The sequence below is a fragment of the Pagrus pagrus genome, assembly GCF_965226575.1.
Source record: "Pagrus pagrus genome assembly, chromosome: 23".
In the NCBI taxonomy this organism is placed as follows: Eukaryota; Metazoa; Chordata; class Actinopteri; order Spariformes; family Sparidae; genus Pagrus; species Pagrus pagrus.
The window spans coordinates 15,136,959-15,162,385 of NC_140205.1; the positions used below are offsets into that span (position 1 = coordinate 15,136,959).

Sequence of the window (25,427 nt, forward strand, 5' to 3'; positions counted from 1 at the left end):
TGTACACGGGCGAGACAGGAAAGAAGTTTTGAGTGCCAGTAGACATGCCCCCCATGAATGTATTTTTTTTTTTACTATCACGTTAGCTGGATACCCAGAGGTGGAGACTAGTAATCCAAACGTCACCGGTACACAGACGTAGGCCAGATTTTACAGCTCCCCCAGCAACACAGGGGGCTCACTAGTGTGTCCCTCAGCATGAACTAAATTCCAACAGATAGAGATTAATTGGCGAAGTTACCCTTTAACGAGCACTTTGAGACATGCCTAGATGCATGATTTATATAAAGAAACCTGCCTCACCTTACATGACCCCTAACGTGATCAACACCACTTGACTCTCTGCTAACAGGGTTCTGCACTGCACTCTTTTCTTTATGCCATTCTTATTGCATGAATGTCTCCATCCATCCTTCCAGCACCTTATTTTCCAGCCTCAGCCTTTATCCTAACCTCTTCCCCCCCGAGCATCTGTTACTGCCTCCATCTCCACAGACCTGCATGTGAGATGGCACAGCTAACATGACACTGCTAACAAGAGAGATGAGGAGGGACAACGTATATAATGTTTAAAAATGTCTGTTTAAAAAAAAAAAAACTGTTGCAGGTGGGGGTGCTCAGGTCGAAGCTGTACCCAAACAGTGACTACGTTTACATGCACAGCAATAAGGCTCGGAAGACAGGCGATATAAAACATATAAAAACACGCTGTCAGGCATCAAACACCAGCTGGCAGATTACTCCTCCTGTACGTGTGTCTGTGTGTGTGTGTGTGTGTGTGTGTGTGTGTGTGTAGGTGGTGGAGTGAGTGACAGCCCAAGGTGACAGTTGGGAGCCTTTGGGGAAACCAGAACAGGACATGGCGTCTGGTTTGGTCTGGCTACCGTCTGCTAGACGTCGGTCCTCGGACCCCTGTTCCCACTCGAGGTAGACCCCATTTCTGGCTGCCGCCGTGGAAACAGATGGTTGCCTTGACAATCGACAGGCACATACCGATTGGCTTGTGCTTGGAGGGGAGGGGCTGGAGGCAGCTCAGGCGTGGAGCAGCGAGAGAAGGAGCTGTTGACCATTTAATCTTTGTTTGTTTTACATGAATTAATGCTGTTTGTTCATTTTTGTTGGGGACTTAAAGGGTAACTCCACCAATTTTACACACTGAAGTGTGTTTACAGGTCGTAGAGAGTACTACTGCATATGTGAAAAAAGTAGTATAAAGCCTTTCGTGGCTCCAGATGAAGCTGTATTTACTCCGATAAATTGCCTCCAAAGATGTCACGTAGTGGCTAAGCTGCAATGTGGGTAATGTAGTGGGTTTTGAAAAGCAGTCCGCTGGTCTGCATTGTAAGCCCATGACACAGTTTGACTCATTACCGACATTTTAAAAACAAATGATTCAATTCGAGACAACAGAACCAGATATCACCTTTTTTATGCCACACATTGCCTTTTTAAAACCTGCCACCTACATTTCCCACAACGCCACTAAGATGCTCACTACAAACAAAACTCATCACGTCATAACAACGTTATGTGTTGAAAACTTCTCTATCTCTATCTTGAATTAAACTTGTATGTAACGCTGTGATCCTACCCACTCACTGAACCTACATAGTGCAGAAACAGGCAGAGTGGCTGAGACAGAGACACCATTCAACCTATTACAAGACACTGAGCCATCAACGTGATTTTGAAGCTGTTAGTTTAAGGTAAAAAAGTTACATAATGTAAAATTGTCAGAGTTATGTTTTAACTGCAGTGGGGTTGATGGGATTCAAGTTAGTGATTTCACTGTTCAACCTCTTAACTTTAGGAGTACCCGGCATAAAACACCTGATTCAATGCATAAAAGAGTAATGAAACCAGCTAAATATTTTTCTTGGAGGCAACTGGTTGAAACTTTCAAGACGAAAAATGTACTTTTTGTTCTATGGCTATGAATATGAATGGGTCTGAAGTTTAATTTAAAGCTACAACTATGTGTCTGAGGAATTCAATCAACATTTAGCTGTGCATCATGCCCAGACTGTTAAACCAAACAATGCCAATCGAACCCAAAAAGGGGTCAAAGACATTTTCATGTCAGACCCCCATGTGTCTAGACTACCTCTGAAATATAATAAGTTCAGATCCCTGGGCAAAAATTACATTTCTCAAAGTTAAGTCCCGGTCTGGAAGAAATACATTTAAGAGCCCTGGCTGTAAAAGGCGTATCTGCAGAATTAACATAAAAGGCAGGTTTTCATCTGCTGGCTTTAAAACTGAGAGCCCTCAGGGGTGTGCTGGCGGAATAATGGACTTTTTAAACTTTTTGACTTCATTTCCCTCTCTGGGCCGGCCAGGTAAGACACAGACACACACCGGCTGTGCGCAGACAACACATAGCTGCCACATACTGAGCACTGTCAGCCTGTCTGCACCTGTAAAATGTGGAAAAGATTAAATTACTGAGGCTTTGACTGACTGTTTTTACTGCAGACGTTAATAATGTATCCCGGTTTGAGTAATGTTTGAATCGACAACATAATATTGGGCAGAGATGACAGTTTCTTTTAAATTCATCGAAACGGCAGATATGGAACCGTTTTCACAAGTTAAATTAGTCAAGTTAGCCAGAGGCGCTGTCAAATTTAGCACGGTACAAGACTAATTGGCTGCAGGAGAGACGGGGGTAACGTAGGGGTCAACTTAACAGAGTCGTGTCTCAATTGATCTGTAGAAATTCCATTTACTTCTCTGTCCATTTATTTTATATCCCGCCGTTAAAATTCATCCTAATTCTTAGTGAATCATGATCAGTTTATGGATCTGTTTAGAGGTAGAGTCACGCTTAAAAGCTCTTTAATGGATCACATGGCTGGGTAATCATAAACAATCATAAACACTGGACCATTTGAACATAACTAATGTGCTCCTTTACAGCCCTGTAGCTGGGGAAGTTCAGCCATGTTTTTTTGGCCGTGTCAGAACAACATGTTGCCGGCTGAGCGCTGCCCGTTTGATGTGCAAATGGAAGGTGGGAGGGCTGTGTGCTCTTATCTTCTTGATGCTGTTGTAAACGGACACACACACACACACACACACACACCAATGCTTTTCCTTTTAACAGTGCCTTAAAGGTCATGCCAGGACAGAAGAATGGCTGTCTACACTCATTTACCCCTGAAACTGCCACTCACTGTCTGTTAGAGCAATTGGGAAGATGTGTGCTACATGTTGATCTGATGTGGGTGTTCAGTCCTGGATGTCAACACCTTTAATTACACCAATAACATGCACAGAAAAATGGCGCTCTTACAGTCTCAGTACTCGAGTACAGTAAGTCTACAGTAAAGGGGCATCCAAACATTCTGCACATTTTAGTGCTTTTTAGGATTAACAGGAAAAATCCGGCAGCTCAGAAAATAAAAGATGCTCCGATACAAGATAGTACAAGACATTAGATATACCTGTATATCAACTGATCACTCTGACTAACCGTTTATCCAGCCTCCCATCCTGAGGAGGGGGCTGCAGAGCTGCCAATTAAAGCAGCTGCTCATTAGAGAAGCTGTATAAGTGAATTGACAGGCAAAAAAGCCTGCTCAGTTGTAGGTGGTAGAGAGGAATGGCAGTGAAACACTAAAAACAGAGCTAATGGCCAATTTACTGTATGAAAATATAAGAATAAAAACTTTCCAAACTATTTCCACCGTATACCAGGTAATTGCAGGAAACCCCCAGCAGCTGTGGTTCATGGATGGATGGGAGACAGAAAATCTTTCTTAACCAAAGTTCCCAAGTGTGTAGTGGTTTTTAAACCTCCCGTTTATGAGTTTGCTTTGCATTGTGATGCAATTAAACTGCTTTAAATATTTTATACAGATTGGGTGGACACTGGATATATAAGGTGCTTAAAAGGCAGCGAGCAAATGTTATTACATGGAGGGCCTCTCTCTCTCTCTCTCTCTCTCTCTCTAACCCCGGACCCCCACCTTCAGGCCCTCAGTTAAGTGTAATAGTGTATGGTGGATGTGAGAGGGTTTGAGACGAGGTCAGAGCAAGGATCACCAACTAATTACGGTGCTGAGGCACTCAGCCTCCGTCGGATTGTTTAGAAAGCATTAGGGGGGAAACATGGGCTTCCCTGGTGCATTGCACGTAATTAGTTTGGAGCCAAGGTCACAAACAAACACAAGCACGGGGACAAACAACATCCACACACACATACAGAAGCATGCACACTCTATTCTTCCTCTGCTCTCGAGCTGTGCATTCTCCTGTCTTGCTCTCTCAGGGGCAACAAGGCACAGCGTCTATTAATTTCCTAAATGAATAGCCTAACCAATTGATAGTTATTTATGGATGTTCGCATTTTATGCACAGCACATGCTCCTTACTATTAATTACCTTTAGTGTGGGGCGAGGCGATGTATTGAGTAAGACGATATTAAATATATTTTAAATGTTTTGTACTGAGCAGAAATCATCTATCGCCCCTCACTAAAAACTTCACTTCACCATCAAGATATAGGGTGTTTTCTTTTACCTCTAAAACACTCATTTCCATACAACAATAAGAATGCTGTCTAATCAATATGTTTAAAGACTAACTGCTGTGGCCATTCTCTTAAGTGTTACTTTAGATTAGGGTCATTGACCCACTGGGCAGACTTGGCAGATGCTTCTTTAATGGTGCCAGAAAACAATGATTAGAGTAGCTGTACTGAAACATGGTCACAGAGACAACCAGGAACAGATTGTTAGAACCAAACAGGCTTTTTTTTTAAGTCCAGCGGTGCTAAAATGTTGCTAATATGTTAGGTTTTCCATATTTCCTGACAGTGTAAATAGCATAGACAATCTGCTCCATTAAGTATTTATGCTTTAATCCAGCCTAGAGAGAGATATGGTAAAAACACATTTTAGGATGGTAGGCAGTAGTACTGGTGAGGATAAATCTACAGCCGGCCCAGGCAGGCACATTTAGAATTGACAGATGGCTCAACCATGACCGCTGAGAGCGAGGTCGATTAAGAGGGCTGGTGGGCAAAGGGGGTTTGGGAAGAAATGATGAAACAAAATGAAGTTTGGTGCTGCGGTCTGTATGCAATTATCTGCTCTCCAGACACTCAGGCCGGCTTTAGAATATGCAAGACAATCACATTTCTTAAACCCACACAGAAAAGCTGCTTCATACATAATGCTCACGCTGTTAGAGAGGTCCTGCAGGCTTTGGTACGGACCGGGATTGTCAGACCACCTAAACACTAAAACATTCAACACTGTGCATACAACTGATTATCTGCAGTGGTGTGTCATGCAAACATGCTAATCTGCATTGTTTATGTACATTTATAAGTCCTCTTAATGGGAAAGCACAGATGTTTCACAGCTAATGATGATTACATTTATGGTGATAAAATCATTAATTATCGCAGTAAAATGTTATGACATATTTGGCATAAGAGACCTCATCTAGTATTTTGTATTTCTAGTATTTGTACTGAAAACATATTTTGGTCACATTTCACATTAAAAGGGGCAATATGTAAGAATTTTAGTTGAAACCCTAAAACAATGAACAACATTTATGAACAGAATGTGAATAAATGGCGGTTTTGACATAATGATGTTAGCATGCTAACCTGCTGGCCCCAGCATGTAGCAGCCCAAAGCTCCTGTGCTAGCGGTGTAAACACTAACACTCCCCTGGTCCTCCTGCTGCCAGTCTGACCTGCTAGCTGCAGGGCTAACTGAGCTATCTAACTACAGCAGCTAGACTTCACAGTTAGAGGATAAGCTGGTGATATGTTGACCCCTATTTGTTTTGAGTATGAATTTGACAAGTGGCTAATTCTTATATATTGCACCTTTAAGGCAACAAACAAAACCCACATGTGTTCACACACTCTTTATAAATATGCGACATGCATCCATGCTACATAATCATTACAAGTCTCTGTTCAGCTGAGGGACTAAGCTCGGCTAATTTGTTAAATGCATACAGCAAACATTAAAAAAAAAGAAAAAAGCTGTGTTACTCCACAGCTTTGATCTGATCCTAGTTATCTCTAAATGTTAGATCAAAGTAAAAGAGAAAGAGTGATAAACACACAAGAGTGTGTATACCAAAGACTGTTCCTCAGGAATATGTGAAAGTGGTGTGAGTACACATGTCAAATTAAAAGCTCTAATTGAAGAGAAACCAGCAATTTATCTTAAAGTTCAATCAGGTGAAATCCAGATTGACATAAGTTCCTGTGAGGTTACAGTAAATGGTAGATAATGCTGCTAACCCCACTGTGAATCAACACCTCAGCGTGCGGCTGCACACAGCTTGCAGCAACTCTCAGCTCGTTGTTATAAGTTGGGAGTTCTATCACTTGGGTTATTATCCGCGTAGAGACGCTGCACTGCTGATTGTTCACTTCCTGCCTAGTGCAAACAGTGAAGAATCGAGGTAAGAGGTGGAGTGAAGACTTGGCAAACATCCGTAGCGATATTGACTTCACATTGTGTCATGCCTTGTTTATTTTATTATTAAGACTGTTCTGGGGTCTATTTTCTGCCTAATGGTTGTAAAAAATTGCTTGATTCAGCAAGTAGCAGCAAGAGGAACACTCTCACTCTTAAAATCAGAGCAGAGAGACCTCAATCCAAACAAAACCAAGCTTAGAAAGTTTCTGAGTAAGGGAGTAAAAGAAATGTACTGGGAGAAGAGAGGCATGGGCAGACTATATCTAGGAAGGGAGGCAGTGGGAGATGGAGCCTGTGCAGCATGTTGGTATAGGGCATTAAATCATACTGTATGTGGGCGTCGTGATCAGAGTTTGTTCGGAGACAACCTTCATCTTTTTCCACACCGCACACGTATGCACACACATGCTTACCTGGATGCCGTCCAGCAGTTTGCTCATGCACCAGAAGCTGTCAGCCTCGATGTTCCTCAGAGCCTCTTCCTGGAGACTGGACACGTCAAAGTTTTCCACTTCCTCCTCTAGAGAAGAGAAAGGAGAACAGAGAGAGAACGAGAGAGTGAGAAATAAGCAGTGCAGAGACAGAAAGACCGGTGAGAGAAAATTGGAGGAAAAGTGAAAGAAAGGTGACGAAAGACAGAGAGAGAGAGAGAGAATGGGCATGGAAACAGAGTGATTTAGGTCTACAGACCCAGCAGGGGCACCGTCACAGACAGCCCACCGCTCAGACAGGGGAAGAAGAAAGCCAAAGGTGCAGAGGGAGGACGTCAATGGGGAGAGGTTATGAAAGAGATGTAGGGAGAGGAAAGTAGACGCAGACAAATTGGACCATGGGAAACGAAGGAGGGATGAAGAAATGGAGGCATTGTGGCAGCCGAACGTGTGGGAAGAAAGTATGAAAGCGGACTTACAAACCAGCCGAATGATTACCATCTTTAAAAAACAGTGGTTCAACCATTTTTTTAATGGCTACTTTGAACATTTAGCAAATGTCACACAGTCTCCACGCACACAGCATAATATGTTCTTATTATATATCGCAGACGCAGTGAGAAATTATGCAGTTTTGTTCCGTCTTCGAGCTTGCTGAAGTTCAATCGCCACTCAGAATACAGACCCAAAGTCTTAGAGTTACCTTTATACCATCTGATATACTCTTCTACTTTATCTCAAGTATACTGAACTTTTTTTTAAACTGTACTTGATACATTTTCTTTATTAGTATTTGTTTAAGTTCTATGATTTAATTTGCATTTGACTTTTAATGCCATCTGAAAAGTGCCACAAAGGCAATTGTGAAGTGGGAAGTTGGGAAGAGAGTCTGTAAATAAAAGCAGCAGAATGGTGTTCTGACATATCCTAAAACGCACTGCACACTGCACGGAGGAAACAATTCAAAAGCGGCAAGCACAGCGAGTTCCCAGCCATCTCCAGCGGGTGACTTCAGCGATGGGTGTCATCAGATGTCATTAACGGCAGCAGCGTGTGACGGACTGCAGGGGCTTTGACGGGCTCCTGACAAGCCACTGACAGCCAGTGGAGGGGAGATGGGACGAGACTGATTAACGATGATCTGGAGAGGAGGAGAAAAGGGAGAGTGGCGGGGGGACAGTGACAAACGGAGAAAAGGCGTGCGTGCGCGTGCGTTCATATTACTCAAAATTTGTTGAGTTTAGTGGATGTGTTTTTGCGCATTCCTAATACATCCTCGACACACACACACACACACACACACACGCATACACACAGGACCTGGCAGCTCTGCTTGGTATCCTTGGCAACCCCAGTGGAATGTTGTCAAGGTTGTAATGAGCATGCTCAGTCTGACAGACAGACAGACAGACAGGGAGCTGGCAGCGGGCCAGGACTACAAAGCCATTAACAACTCGGCTGTAGGAGTGTAGGTGTGAATGTATGTGTGTGTCTGTGTGTGTGTGTACTCGTTCAACATCTTGCCATGCAGCCGGTCTCATCATTGTCTTGTCCGCTTGAAGTCAGGTAAGGATAGATAGGTTCCTTCGTTCCGGGGAGACCTTTTATCCCGTCACACCGGGACAGATCAAGGTGTCCAGACAGCACAGGAATCTAATTTTGTCCACACAGCTACCAGATCTTTAATACCAGATATGGAAGTGGTCAGGGGCTGGATTATGATGAGATGTCAGCACAGTTCATTCTGACCACGAGCGATGCCAAAAAAGCAAAATGTAACACAGCTGCGGGCTCACACATAACAGCTGTTATTAGCGCAAACATACAGATGTAATCTCACAAAATCCACTTTTTGGAGCGAGATCTAAAAGAAATCTGCTTGCAGTGAGGAGTAACTCAGAGACAAAGAGGTCACCCACAAACAAACACGATGAGTCAGAGACAGCTGATGGGATGAAAACTCATAATATTTCCCTGCCGCTTAAATTGGGGCCACCAGCAGAAGTCAACTACAATCAACCAAAGCTAAATGCGGCGTCGGAGCAGCTGTTATAAGAATGTGGAGACAAAAGGAGCCACCGCCTGACCAATTTGAAGTCAGTATTTAATTTGATGGCTGCAGAAGACAATGACAAAGCATGAATACAGCACTCTCTCTGGGACGCGGCGGCTCCAGGCATCAGCGACGGCATTAAATTTGTAGTTGAAAAGATTAATTGTAAACAGGCTGACTGGCAATTTCGCGTGGTGTCGCTGCTGATTAACAAGGTGGTGAGAGCGCCACGTCCTGGGAGACCCTGAGCGTCCCACAGTCTCAAATCAGTCTTTGTCGCGGGCTAAAGCCTTTGCTGTCGAGCTCAGTTCCAAACCTGGACCTTGACTCTGGAGCAGATTAGAAGGGACGGCTTCCAGGAGTCCAGTGGTTGTACTCGAATTGGGCATAGCTCATCACAATAACAAGGACACACAAGAGGAAGGGGCTATGAGAGAGAGAAGGCCCTGAAGTGGGCGTCTTGCACTCAGCGGTCGGATCACGAGGCAACAGTGCCCCCTGTGACCGCTGAAGGAAGTGATCCTGACACCAATGACCGATTTGACATGGATGAGCGCTTAAAAACAGTCAAAGCTCAGGTCATTAGTCATTTTCATGGTTAGGTAGTCCAGACAGCTCTTCCTCTTCTCTGTTGGAAAGAAAAGAATCAAAGCTGTGTGGTGAATGTCTGATGATTCAACAACCTGTAGCCAAATGAAGTTTTCATGAACCATTTGATCCACTTTCAAACTTGAGTGTTTTGGTGACATAAAAGCACCATTAGGTCATCCTGAATGCCTCAGCGGACCTTGTGTCTCAGTCGACCTGCCTTCAAAAGAAGAAATTGCTAATTACTTTCACCAGATCCACGCCTCAGTAGAAGGAACTCTCTCGGAGATTACTTTTAGAGCACTGCCTCCACACTGAGGACCGGATGACAATACATGTCTGGGACTTGATCCGTGTCTCTGTAGAAATGCTTCACAAATAAGAACCAGGGGAATTTCTGGAAGTTCAAGCTTCAGTGAGCAGCCTCAGAGGACGGGAGTCTCAGTGGCTTTGGTTCTGTGTGAAACTCGTCTCCGAAGTGATGTCATTGCCAAATTAAATTCTCTGGTTCTTGGAGGTGGAGGAAGCAGTCTGACTGCAGCTCACCTTGGTGGGAGAGGAGTCTGATACAGCCAACTCTCTGAGACGCACAAACATGAGATGCGCAGGATTCTGAAGACGGGCAGTTTGTAATCAAATTGGCAGAAGAGCACAGCACACAGAGTCTGAGGCACAGCCAAGGAGCCTCACAGTCAGACTGATTACAGAGCTTGTTTGCTTGAAAGTGAAAATTCTCATACAATCCTTTTGAAGGCTAAAGCAACAATCAAACAATCTTTTATTTACAGAGGGGACTGTTTAATCTAAGAACTCTCCAATAACTCAAGCTTACTTTTATTCTCTTGACTTTATTTGATGTACCATTTCTTTCTCTTTTAAAGCCTCGACTTCCCTCTGATAGTCTCTTGATCACGCTGAATGTATATCAATGCCTCACCTCTCCTACACAGCCATTTGACATCTCTTCTCTCTTCTGTCGCCACCCTGCCTCTCCAAGCTGTTCTCCCCTCTCCCCCTCCTCCCCTCACCTCTCATCCCATTGGCCCCGCAGCCGGTTTCCTGCCAGGCCCCGGGGTTTTATTTCCTGTTTGTCCTGGCGCAGGGGGCAACTTGTCCAGAGAGACCAACTGCTTGGTCGCTGCCAGCTGTGAGCGCTTGGCACAGCTTGGCATGCCGAGCCGGGTTACACCTCCGGAGACCGACTGCGGGCGCCTACATACACAGATCCATGCTCGCGCTCGGTTACACGCAACACACACACACACGCAGTCGCGCCCAGTGCTGCCATCTGCCCTCTACAACTATGGGCCACGAGGTAATGTGATGTAAGATGATAAACGAGCTAGTTTAGCCTGATGTAATCATAAAGAATGTGTGTGTGCGCGGACTGCGAAGAGCAATCGGTGATAAAAACAGTCCCGTTTGACAAGCCTCTGTTGGTTCAGATTAATCACGAGCAAACCTGAGTTGCAGACCACCAGAGAGAGGGATCGAGTTGGTTTTAACAAGATTTCACCATCCAGAGCTCATAAGATCACATGGAGTCGTGCAGCCATTACTTATAATTTACAGCGGTAGTTCGGGATAAATCTAATGAATCTAACGACTTTGGGGCACCGATTCCTAACATGCCACAATCCAGTTTCCACCTTCAGAATGACACCCAAGTGACACAGCCCGACACTTAAAAAATGAGACGCATGTTGGCTGCTGGCGAGGAACGCGAGACTTCAACCTCCCCGCCAGCCAGCCAGCCAGCCAGCGCCACCTCTCACTCAGGCCTCTGTGACAAAAAATAAAGAAAAAGTGATTTCCCCACCGTGGCACATTAGCGTGGTAACAACGTTGTTAATGAGAGCTGAACATTTTCCAGAGAGGTGGCGCTCATACTGTTGGATAATTAAGAAGTGAGTCAACCTGGCAAATCTGGTGTCACCAACACACACACACCCACACACACACACACACGATAGGAGATGAGAGCGTTATGAGAATAGCATTACGGCTGTGTGCGAAACAAGATGTGAAGTTATGAAAATAGACAGCCGGAGGTGAAGGAAGGTGACGGTGTGTGAGAGGGAGAGAGCAAGTGGAAGTGATATGAGCGGAGGTGATAATAGAATTAACTGGGTTTCTTTCCTCTTTCTATCAAATCTTTGCCATCTCTTAAAACAAACCCTTTGATTTCCGTGAATCTTTGGGTTCATGAGTGTAAGAAACTTATCTAAAATCTTCTGTCTAGCTTCCCAAAAAAGAAAAGCATCGGCTGTCTTCATTTCGCAGTTCTTAGAAGTTATAAGGTTTTTTTTTCCTCCTCAAAGTGCACCACTAAGCTTACTCATTGAAAGCGCTGAACTTCAGCCCCACCAGTGATAAGGAACGCTTAAGGACATAAAATCTACACAATCACTCCGACAATGTTCTCATCTCCCACTATCTGCGCTACAAGCCGTGTGTCCATACATCAAACAGCGGGCCCCCACAGCTGTTGGCAAGATAATGTAAGTCCTTGACATCAAATGGAATACAGCTATTAATACCATATCTGCCTATGTGCAGACACATAATGATCCACTTGCCCCGAGGTAAGATGGTGTCTTGTATTAGGAAGCTTGGAGTGTTTAATGTTGAGTAAGGCCACCGCATCGCATTAACTGTGGCTACTGCTGCCAATATCTCTCGTCGCACCGCATCCCTCTCCGTCACCACCCCTCGCGGAGCCCCGTGGGATGTTTGTACAGCACAGATGTGTGTGAAACGTGTGATTCAACATGTGCGCAGCTGGCAATATTTTCTACAATCGTGTTACCATGGCAATGCCAGTAAGTCACAACATTGCCCAGGATGAGGTTGGTTTGTGTTTTTTCTCCACAGCTTTCTGATTCTGCAGTGATAACATGCACAAGGGAGGGGGGGGGCATCGGTGACCAACTGGCCAAATCCTAACTGGACAAACGGGATGGTTCCTGATAGATCTTATCATTTTTGGCCACTGTAAGGGCGCACACATGAGGAGCAATCCAAAACATACATTTGTTTCCTTCGAAGGGTGAAGGTAGGTTTGCCAAAAATATAGCGCCATGATGTGGAAAAGTGGGGACATAGAAAAGTGAGGCTCTTTTACAAGCCAGTTGTAGATTGAAGTCTAAGTCCTGAAACTACTGGTTGAATAGAAAAAGTCAATCAAGAAGATTCTTCAACACTAGTTTGAAAAAATACCACAGATGACTTCTTCATCAGATATATCTCAGTTTCTGTTTGAGACTAAAAATGTTTTAGCCTGTAGGTGAATTTAAATCCTCCCAAAAGTATTTCACAAAGCAAAACTATTATAAAATCAGGACAAACAACTCCCACACACTGTTCACCTCACTTGCAATCAGTCATACATCTTTTAGAACAATATTTCGGTACAAAGACTTCATCAGGTTATTTAAGAAAATAAATGAATAACCTGATGAAGGTCTTCGTAAGCCTAACAATGTTATGAAAAATGGATTCCTGAGCTCAAGTGAGGTGAACAGGTTGTGTTTTGTTCACTTTTTTTCCCAATACCAGAGAAAGAAGAGAAAAGTTTTTACGCTTGGCTGAGATGGAAAAGTTGGTGCATCCATAAAACCAAAAAATTAATAAATCATGATGTACATGAAGCATGTGACTCAAACATCCAAGGAGCTATAAAGTATTTAACATTTTTGCATTTCCAAAAACTGAATTAAACCTTTCTTATACTGTACATTTTATTAAGTTGTGTACCTGCATTATTCCAAATTTTTCCATCAATGCTTGATCCCAGAGAAATCTATCAGTTTACTCAAACTTACAGTGCCTTTCATGGAGTCGCTTGTCACTGCAACTTCCAGGAAAACATCAATGCAATGCATTGCATGCAACAATGCAAATGAAGCATTCTTCCTCTTATGTCTTCTATACGTGCATTGTAAACATCGAGCGTTTGTGTTTATATGTAGTCGAAGCTCAGTGTGCACAGTCTCTACATAAAAAAGCAGATTAAATTAGCACTTTCTTTTACTTCCAAGCAACTGTGCTAAGTGCTTTGCATTGTTGCTTGGTAGTAAAAGAAAGTGCCAATTTAATGTGGTTCTTTATTTGATTTTTCTGTTCGTGTTAGTGTTTTTGTGGGTCCTGGTTACATGTTACATATCGGGGCAGCAACCAAAGTGCTCTTTATGGACTAATGGATCAGACGTTGCTTTGCTTGGTGTTTAAACAACATTTATGTCTGGCTATTCTTTTTAGTACTTATTTCAGATCATGTAGCATAACGTCCTTAAAACCTCTCTCTTCGTGCAAGCTTCTGGAAATGTTTGCTAAATGTTTTATACTGCTTTAATTCCCATTTCTTTAATATTATTCAATTATTCGTATTTCTTCTACATTGTTCTTGTTATTATATTCTACTTATAAGCAGTGTAGTGTATGCATGTGTCAAGCAGACAAGTGAAGAATTCACTCTCATATTAACTGTCACTTCCTATAGGCTGCCTCCTTACACACACACACACACACACACACACACACACACACACACACACACACACACACACACACACACACACACACACACACACACACACACACACACACACACACACACACACGTTTTAATCACATAAGATGTCCAATCCACTCGAGCTGTAGTAAATGTGCCTGCCTAATGTACAAGACACATTTGGGAGCTGAAGCAAAGTTTCCTGAGATGTAAGTGAAGGATCAGTCCATTAAGTCATTAGTGTGTGTAATCTGCAGGCTTAGTTAGAGAAAAGAAACATTAGGGGAACGGTAATAAGCAGACATTATGAACGGCAGCACACACATTCACACTCGCAGGGCGGTGTGATAACACACCTCATGACGTAATCCTGTGCGTGCGCCAATGTTTCTGTAAATATGTGTGAGGCTGCAGTTTGTACCCGAATCTGCCCACATATCTGAGATGTGTATATGTCTGTCTTTGTGCGCGTACATGCACAAAGTCATGATGCAACACAAAACAGCACATACCACCGTCGCAGCAGCACGGTAAGATGACTGTTTCAATTGCCTCCAATTGCATCAGGTCAAGCGAAACGCGTCTCGCTGGTGACAGAATGATAAAACAGATTTTTTTTTTCTCTCTCCCTCAAATCAAACGGCCGACAGAGAGAACGAGAAATAGAGTCCGGGAAGAGATCTGAAGCTTCTCGGTGAGGAGAGCTTCAATTTATGGCTTTTTATAGTCAAGTAATTAACTTAATCTAAAAATATTCAATAACCCCTGCGATTATTCACAGAAGATAAATCATTTTTTGACAGAACTATTTCTCTGGATCATTTCAGAGCTCTATTGCTTTTTATCAGGAGCAATGAGAGAATCTCTGGTAATACGGGGAAATAAGATCAGGCCGGATGCAGATGAAAGCACAGCTATTGATTTTCAGCTTTATATATCCTTCTGTCAGGCGCCAACCACGGCCCTTTGTGATTTCAACGGTCACTTCCGCACCGCAGGCCAAAACATGCAAGGTTCAAAACATACGATTAAAAAGCAATAACAAAACGAGATGCAGTGTCTCTGCAAATGTTCATCACATGGCTTGAAGAGATTTTCCACTGAACACTACATCACTGTTTTCTAATCATGTTTCCTGTCTCTACATGCGGAACGTGTTTTGTATGACTGAAAACAATTCCTGCATTTGTGTCCTGTTCTCTCCCACATTTTTCGTTGTTAGTCCATCTAAATCTATTGATTTTAAATGGTTAAAGGACTTCATTCTGGGTTTTAACTTATCCTAAACAATAAGCTATAGTTTGGTTTGGTTCGAGTCTGCCATAAAAAAAAAAAATCAACATTTGTCCAAATGTTCAAAAAATAAAATAAAATAAATAAAAACCATCCAGAGCTCATAAGATCACATGGAGTCGTGCAGCCATTACTTATAATTTACAGCGGTAGTTCGGGATAAATCTAATGAATCTAACGACTTTGGGGCACCGAATCCTAACATGCCACAATCCAGTTTCCACCTTCAGAATGACACCCAAGTGACACAGCAGACACTTAAAAAATGAGACGCATGTTGGCTAAATCTTGTGTCTTAACTTTCTCCTAAGAAATTTCTTAGGAAAGAAATTTCTCCTAACACCTGGACATGCATGAACAAATGGATAAAACAAACTCCAACAATAGAGTATAAAACAAACAATGTGTTGTTAAAGCATCTAAACACTCAAAGTTAAGAGAACTTATTTCTCTCCAGCCCTGAATGAAGATAATAACAAAGACTGCTGCGCCTCTGCTACATTATAGACTCCGGTGAAAACTGTATTGTGCAGAATCACACTTCAGTTGTTTAGGAGAACGCTACAACACTGTTCTGCTGTGAAGCTACGGAAATCTTTTGTGGACTACGAAACTTCACCTGAGTAGATCATTTTCAACTATTTTTTTATTTGTTTATTTTATTTAACTTTCCCTTTAAGCAGGTTCTTTCATCCTAATAAAAAAAGTTAAAGCATTAAGTGTTATATTATTTTGTACAATCTGTAAACTAGCCTGTCGTTAAAATTACATGCATGTTTGATTAAATGTTAAAGTGAGTTTCCATCCATCAATCTGTAGAAATTCAAATTGCGCATTTAGATACATCAATTACAAATTTCTTTAAAATTTGTCTTACATTTGGATGGAAACCTGTTTTTCCTGAACATTTTAGATTAGGCCAAACATGTCGAGACATTTTATAACCATAGAATTAGCAGTGACATTTTTATTGAGTGATCCACCTAGGTAGTGAATACTTAAGTGTCTAACAAGTTATTCTCTTGAAAAGAAAATAGACAATAATAATTAGAAAGCTACTGGATTAAGCTGCTAGGTTAAATGTGCATTAGGTTATAAGCGGCTGAATGTGGAGAATGAAGTAGAAAATGAATGTAAAGTGGCACTCATATAAAGTCTGAAAGAGAAGAACATATTTCAGGGGAATAAAAGAGACATTTATCCAGAAAAAAAGTGCAGAGACAGAAACTGAGGGTCAGAACCACACAGCTGATTCAATTCCTGCCTGTCCAAATGCTATTACTTAACCTCAGAAACATGGTGATTGTGTTCTAAACCAAATAGAGGAGTGCAGACCGAGACGAAGCCCGAGCCAGGAGAGAGAGACAAAGAGGGGCAGTGTCAAAGAAAATTGAAGAGCAAATCTCAAACTGTCTGGCAGAAAATAATGCCCACGTCGAGTCAATAATCTCATCCAATGATTAGAGCGGGAGAAATTAGAGAAAGCAAAAGTAGATAAGCAACAAAGTAGAAAAGACAGTGTTCCTGCTGGATGTCAGCAGCTGTGCTCGGGCAATCACTAAGCAGCTCATTAGAGCTAATAACAGCCGTTAATCAGAGGGAGACTCAGAATAGAAGGCTCGACCAACGGTGGCCAGACCATGGGGAGAGAGAAGCCGATATTAGTTAACCGCCTACTGGCCGAGATCCACTCCGCAGATTGCTCAATCTATAGACGGACAAACAGGCAGATGGATTGAGTTTGGATTTCTTTTCCAGGACTACACAGCGCTCGTTTAACTTGAATAAAATGTTAAGACACAAGATTTATATAGAAAAAACGAATATTTGTGAATTGTGGCTTTTTTTTTTTTTTAGTATAAGGTGTCATGTTTTCATGTTTGATTTTAAAGCATTCAGATTAGATTAAATTATAACAACTAATAACAAAATTACCATGTCATTTGTATTCAGTAACTTACTTATTTTCAATGTCGTCTGACCCAGCAATGTCTGTTACACAATTACAAGCAACACACGAATGAATAAAGCACAAAATGACATGTTACTTCCACCAGAATATATCAAGTCTTCTTGACTGTCACTTTTTCTACGACCACACATATCCAGCCAACTATTATTGTAATGTTTCAGCTATGTAGTCCCCTGATGCGAGGATGCAATTGAAATACAAATGAGCACGGCATAGCACAGCGTGACAGGACTCGCTGTGCCACAGCTAAAGCTCCGTGCCAGCGGACAAACAGCAGATCAGAGACGAGATATGAGGGCAAAACGCCGAGAGGGGAAGAAGAAGACACAACATAACGCTGAGAGGGCCAAAATGAATGCCTCCAGGAAAGGAAATTGCTGCTTACTGCAAGAATACACTGCCAACCGCAACTTATCACTCAGGCAGAATATGACAATGATATTTAAGTTGGAGAAATCTCGGTGTGCTTTCACACATGTAGTTTGGGTGATTTGGTCCAGACCAAAGGAAAAAACATGAAACATTTTCTTTGCAATTCTTATTTTTTGTGTAATTCCTGTTCACACTGACTTTTTACAAACAAACCAAGAGATGTAAACATCACCTTATACATACTGACACACAGATTGAACTGTTTTTGGATTCTTGTTGAGAAATCAAATTGCGGTGATGGACGGAATTTTACTCCACAGCACTTCAGTGCTTCTGATATATTTATGTTCTTCGGTGTCGCGAGGAAAGCACAAACAAATACATGACTCTAAGCATTGTTAGTATTATTAGACTGCATATCGACCACATGCTGTGAATAAAAGCAGGAACAGGACGAAAAGGAGGAATCTTTTACTGCAATGATTTCGGGGATTTTTACTGTGAAATCGCTGTCACACACTCTTTCCTGCATGAATTATTAAACCACAAAGTAATACCTTTATTTTGATATTTGTTTTAACTTTTGAGTGAAAAATCCCTTTATTAAATACATGTTATTTTGAAGGTGTAATGTAAATGTGCTGAAGCGGACACCATGTATCAATGGTATAAAAAGTGATTTATTCTCAGAAAACCAGAGACAAAAACAACATTTTTCAACTGAATATGTGATTTAAGAAAACACTTTTATCCACATTATAATAATACTTTTCTTGTACATCTCTGTGACTCCAGTGGGTGTAGGGTATTTTCTGCCTATTTGACCCATATTGTTATGTTAACACTGCAGTTGCTGCTACATAAAGTGGATCAAAATAGGCAGAATATACCCTTTGGCACGTAACATCCACAGGAGTGGATATAAACACATTTTCGGTAAAAAACATGTTCTCGATAAAAGTATTTCTAACAGCTTATTTAGTTGATTTTTCAAATTAGTTTTTAAATTAGTTTTCTTAGAATAAGACAGCTATTCCTGAGGTACCTGGCACAGCTCGTCTTTCCTCTGCCATTTTGAATTGATGATGCCATATCTCAAACTGACAAACAGATACAAAGATCTGCCAGCTGTTGATTGGGACATGGTACTTCAGCTTAAATGGTTAACGCGTTAATGGACTAACTGACAAAAAACACGGGTAAGATTATCTTGTGTGGCGTGACCTCTACCAGGTCACCATGGTGGATGGTGGCTGTTTTGTCAACGCCTCGGCCTGCTCAGTCATCCTCCTGGATCCACACTCTTCACATATAGTTTATAATCTATTTATATCAGTTGTTTTTGTCTATTTTTGATTTCTTTCATCTGAATACTCTCTGTGAGGGAACCCTCCTCTGCAGCTCTTCCTGACGTTTCTTCCAATTTCCTTAGAAGCAGACGCAGACTCTCCTTTTCAAGTGGTCTCGGTCCAGTTGTTCAATCTGCACCAGGGTTCAATTAAAGACTTTGAACCAGCTCAAATGAACTACTTTAACAGGGGCCAACGCAAAGCCAAGTTGTGCGGTGTGAAAGCAGCCTTAAGATTCACACACAGACACACACAGCGTCTGATGTCACTCAATCTAAGTTTCTGTTCACGTCCACTCTCAGCTCTTCTCTTCATATAGACAGACATCAGCCTCAGTGTGTGTATAAGCTCACCTCACCAGTCTGTGCTATGTATTTGTGTGTGCGCTGTCACCCTCCTGCGGGCATTTCATCACAGCTGACTGACAGTATGTTTCCATCTTCCATGCTTTGTCCCTGGGTGCATCACCAAGTCAGTCTATCTGCAGTGTTACACCCCAGCCCACACACACACACACACACACACACTCACTCACTCACTCACTCACAATGGGCCTGTATGTATAAGAGGATGCTGCTGCACCTTGACTTCCACAAAAGGACATCCTGCAGAGCCCCTCTTTGTTCTGGGGCTTTGTACAAAGTGTGTTTTAATGATATGTATTCTCTCTTACCCTACTTATGGTACATTAGCAGCACTTAGGTTGTCTGTCACAGCCACAGACCTGTCAGGCTAACATTAAGCTTAAAGCACACCAGACAAGGGGAAGCAAGGCCTTTTACGTGAGCATATGTAAAAAGGATAATTCTTAAAGGATAAAACAACACTAACATAGAAGAGGGGATGTATATAGGCAGTGCCAGTTTGAGAGAAACGTTACACAAATTTCTACTTGTTAACCAATTTCGATGTGGAAATAACAAACGGTTCTGAAATAAAGTAAATTCTCAACTGAAACAGTGCAGCGACGATGAAAGAAACATATTCAAAACAAACAAGACCAAAAGCCAGTCTATTACGCACATGCAGGCACACACACAAAAGTATGCACAAGCAGTATATCAGACACACACTCATGCATTCACCAAAGGTCCATGCTACACAAACATACACACTAGGACACAATTAAACCCTCACAGTCGCGTACACACAGAGATTAAACAACTTCTGTTTGTGCCAGGCAGAGGGTGCCAGTTTGTGAGTGAAGCCCATTAAAAAGTCATTTATCCGTTTCCATTTTGTTTCCCCACAACACTGAGGTTTAGATTAATTCTATCATTTTATTATAGAGTGTATATTTGGTAAAATAAAACATGCTCTCCTCTGCCAGGACGGTCCTGCTCTGGTGTATTGTTCTGCCTGTGCTGTACCTCATTAATATTGTACATTTTAAAGTCTGAATTTTGTCTCCAAAACCACACAGTGCCCGTTTAACATAATGGGATAAGAGGCACGTTGAAACTTCTCCCATCGGAAAAAATACATCATTTTCCTCATAATTGTAGACCTATCCAACTGGATTGTTTTGGTGCAAGTTGCTTAGTTTTGGAGATATCAGCCATCGAGATGTCTGCCTTGTCTCTAAAGGAACTAGATGGAACTCTGCTTGTGGCGCTAAAAGTAGCAAAAAAATAAATGAATTCATTTCGATTCTTTTCTGTTAAGATAGTCAAGATAATGAAATGGGGTTTTTTTTGTTTGGTTTTTGTGGTACCTATAGCACCAGAAGCCTCAACTTGTAAACCATGTTTTGTCACCACAGGACTGAGACAAACTTTCCAAAATAATGGAAAATGGAAAAGAAAACATGGGTGACAAATCTCTTACTTCATAAAATCAAAAAATTATGTGTATATTTTAAAAACTGTGTCCTCAGCAGACAGCAGCTGCCTTGTTTAAGCAAGCGATAAAGAGCATTACTGTAAAAGGAACTGCACATTTCTCTGCGTTTGCGAAAGCTTAAAGAAGCTTCTTGAGAAAAAGACATGTGTCTGGGGATCTGAGGGCTCTTGATGTTTTAAAAGGCTGGCTAAAACACACACGCACACATACGCACAAACACACACCGCATCCTCCACAGCACTATATCAAGACCGTCTTCATATAGAAACATGTATTGCTCTTTGTGCTCCTCATCCTCTCCATCTTTTCTAATAACCACAAGGACACATCTCCAAAACCTTTCTAACTATACTGATGGCCTCGGTCGGTTGGACAATTTATTTGTCCTTTTATCTCCGTTTCCCCCTCACTGAATGATGTGACTTCCCTTTTCAAACTCCCTTTCTTCAGTAATTCATATTGCCATTTTGGAGATAAGCCTCTGCTTCTGCTGCAATAAAATGCATTTAAACTTTAAATACACTTAACCTAGAATATTTTAGGCCTGTCCTCATCCTTCCTTCCTCAAGGGTTCCTGCTCACTGAGACATTATTCTACTTCTACCTATTCAAGAACTAAGAGCACTCCTGTCAATGCTGAAAAATCTTACTTTTTTTGTTCTCAAATATCTAAACAATTCAGAGTGCTGCTTCTTTTTCCAGGCATCTAACTTTAAAGGAGACAAATTCATTTTATATACATTTATTTTGGGTTATTACTCAAATAGGCTTACGTGTTTTAATGCTTGAATAACACAGTTCAGTTGTTGCACACTGTCCAGTGTGGCAGCACTATATTCCATGCAACTCTTCCACTATGTCCACCAGCTAACTGCTAACTCGGTCATTTGATGCACTTGTGGAGCTGGGTACGTTTCTGAGTTTGCAGGGTGTACAAGCTTAAACCGCTTGATTTAATGCTAACCGACTGAACTGGCATTTCTCAGGTGCAGGTGGGGAGAACTAGCAGCATGTGGCTAGTTAGCAGAAGCGCCTGGACAGTCGATCAGATCAAAACCACAGGGCAGTGCCTCTCTGTGTTTACTTGACTGACGTTCACAAGAAAAAACTCCCACCAGTAGTTTCGTATGAAGCCTAGTTTTGATCTGCTCCCGTGTTCTAGTGGCCAGAAACCTTTTATTTCTTAAGAAGGCTTTGAAAAGTTTGCTGGACTGTGTTACAGGAAACTCACTGACTCTCAACTATCGAACCATTTACCACAAGTAAAAATTGTTGGCAATAAAACCAAAATGATGAGCTAAAAGATGCTGTAAAGTTCTGAAGAGCTGAGAGGAACTGCTGAGGGACACCTTTGTTAAAATTGTTAAAACAAAGTATAAGTATAAGAATATTAATTATAGTAGCTTTAAATCTAATTATCAAACCTTATTCTACAGCATTTTTGTTTAGAGTTCAGAATTCTTTGATTCATGTTAAAAAAAAAAATCAATCAATAATCGCAAAAACATACTTCAATGTCAGAGAGCGCCTGCAGCTGACAACAAAACATTTAGACAAACTGTTACACTGTATTTGAAACTCTTGGTTGGATGTTTAACCAGACAAATAAATTCTACACATACATTGGAAGCACAGCTTTCACACAACACTGAAATACACTCTCCGTACAGAATTAATTTCTGAATCCTTTATGAAATCCACTTTCCGCCTGCTATGACAAATGAACCCTTGCAGTGGAGGATGGTGATAGGTTACACCGGTTCAGCCATCTCTTAGTTGATCAGAGGATGGACTGCCTGGCTCAGCTGCTTCCTGACAGCATGTGGGCACTTTCTAACTCGGCCATTTTCCTCTTTTTGAAAATCTTGTTTTCCTGCTCTGTTGGCTGTCCCTCTCTGTCACTCTGCATGCTCTCACTCTTAGGCCTGCCAGGAGACACTCTGATTGCTGTTATATTCTCCTCCTTTGTCTAGATGTGTCTCTCTTTCACTCGCAGTTGTCAAACCCTCACCTTTGTGAATTTTGCTTCCAATCCACTAGCCCGTCTCTCTCCCCTGTCTCTCTAACTTGCACCCTTGTTCTCATCTTTCTTCAGAGTGGATCCATACTTAGACACTGGCATGCAGATTACATTATGGATCCAGGGGCCGATCAATGGCCACTCCACATTAAAGGAGGACTGGCCCGGTTCCTTGGCCCGTCATGGCCCATACTGGCCTTAATTAGATGACTTCTATTGTCGGCTAATGGGAGAGGAGCTACACCGTAACAAATAGGGAGAAGACAAAAGCAGCATAATGCCTCACAGTCGGAGAACAAGAACGATAGACTCCCCAAATCAATTTCTCTTTTGACACGAGGGAGGACTGCAAGATTGCTCAACAGTCCAAGTGGATACAAAACAACTTTAGAAGTATTTTCTCTTCCAACAGCGTCGGAAGGGTTTATCAATAATCTACCAATTGAAACTTTTCAATTTGGATTAACAGTCAGGTGTTAATGAAAGCTGGTGACAGCAGAGGGGGGGGGGGGGGGGGGGGTCTGTGCTGTAAGGATGGAGTGGTTAAGAGGTCGAGCCATCACTCGGTGTTGCATCATCAAAAGCTAAATGGAGTGTATGGCAGCTGAACAAGCACTGCAGTGCCAGACCAAGGCTGTTGTGCGACTCAGAAAAAGAAGCCAGAGAAACAGAGCGAGAGAGACAAAAAGAAAAACAAAGAGAGACTAACAAAGTGACACATAAGAATAGTGGAACAAAAAGGAAGACAAGGAAACTAACGCATGCAAACAAACATCTTGTGGGCAGCGGAGTGTGGGTGTCATTTTCTATTTTTTTCCCTACCTGCTTCTGGGGACGGAGCATATACTGACTACTATGGAGACATGGAAAGCAAAACAGGGTTTGCAAATGAAGAGTCTCAAAAAAGAAAACTAGACAGAGACATAGAGAGAAAGAGCTTGGCCAAGAAATGATGTATGAGACACACAACATGGAGCAGAGACTAGACTAGACGGAAAGGGCTTGTTTGGAGGGTAGATTAAGCAGCTGCAAACATGTCAAAGTCTTAATCAGGTTCCCAATCAGTGAACTGGCTCATATCCTGCGATACTGGCTGTCGCTCAAATCCACAAGGCTTTGCAGTGTTTAGACACAAACACACACTTGAAAATTAAATCGAAAGAACATTCTGAGAAAGAAAACTTGAAGTGTATTAGTGTGAATTAAAAGTAAATACTATGTTTCCCCCATCTGAATTCCTGAAGACACTTTGGCTCTGGGTTTCAGCTGCTTTGTAACTCAATTTAGCTCAGCGGGACATGAGCCTATATTGACCATTTTTTGCAGAAGGCTGATCTAAGCCACTTTCTCACCTACTGCGCTCCTCATTTTGTTTTTATAGCTTTAAGGGCTACTGAATACGCCACAATACCATTATGTGCATTACCAAGGGCCACTTCTAACAACAGCCAATGTAGTGTCCATTAAACACACATTTGCAGAGGGGACAGAAATGCACAGCCCCAAATACAAACAGGATAATGCAGACATAAAAACACACATATATGTACAACTGTTGTTGCTTCTGGACCAGTGTCTACCACAGTACAGTTAGTCTGTTACACATTAACACACTATTGTTAACTATTTGAGTAGATATTTGTTAAAGGTCCCATATTATGCTAATAATTATCGATAATAATATATTATTTTCGGGTTCTTCCAGGTTCTGTCCACTGTGATAGCACCTCTACGCATCCTCCATCTAAACACTCCATCTTAGTGCCTGTCTCTTTGAGGCTCCCGAAAAGCCCAGTTTGCTCTGATTGGTCAGCTCTCACAGGCCTGAGCAGGCACTTAAAACCATGTTCCCACATCAGCTCTGCCACAGTTGTTACAACGACGACCATGCTGGGAGCATGGCTGAGGGTGGTGACTGTGTTTGGGAACCTTTCTCCAGCGCAGGCACAGTGCTATGGAGATAGGTCTTGCTAAGAGAGACAATTACATTTTAGCATCTTTCAGGTTAAATGGTGCACAAACTTTATAGTTTGGTTCACTCTAAAGACCATCAGCAAACCTCTTTAAAAAAAACCAACACCAACACTTCACTATCTTAGTTAGTTAGTTAGTAACAAGCTAAAAAGCCAGATGTTTCCCTCAGAAGTCAATTAATAGAAAGCTCTAAGGTCAGTGAATATTGGCCTTGAATTTGACCAGAAATGTGACTATCCCCGTTCGCTCGATGAGCAAATGAGCAACAATCTGCTAAAAAGTTTGCCAATATGGTGCTCATATGTCAATGTTGTGTTTATGGCTTGTCTGAAGCTTATTCCTGCTGCCCCAGGTGGCCCAAAACTGCCAATGCAGATTTCACCACATTTATTAGCATCAACGAGCAGGTTTGTGATGTCAAAAGCTAAATGTGTTGAATGTCAACTGTGATCTCATTTGTACTCGTTACATTCTAGTCGGAGTTGCATGATAATCTTTTGGCATTAAGATAAATTTGAGAATCCTTCACTACAACTATCCGTCCCCTTCTGAAAAAAAGGCTAG

At 42.0% G+C, this 25,427-nt stretch overlaps 1 protein-coding gene across 3 annotated transcripts in view; it reads right to left on the reverse strand.

Moving 5' to 3' along the window:
* Positions 1-25,427, reverse strand: part of tbc1d22a (TBC1 domain family, member 22a) — a 126,640-nt gene that overhangs the window by 55,070 nt on the left and 46,143 nt on the right. For all 3 annotated transcript variants that reach the window (XM_084345642.1, XM_084345640.1, XM_084345641.1), the window contains one exon: positions 6,870-6,976. In XM_084345642.1, coding sequence (XP_084201768.1) covers positions 6,870-6,976 — 107 coding nt within the window. The remainder of the gene's footprint in view (positions 1-6,869; positions 6,977-25,427) is intronic.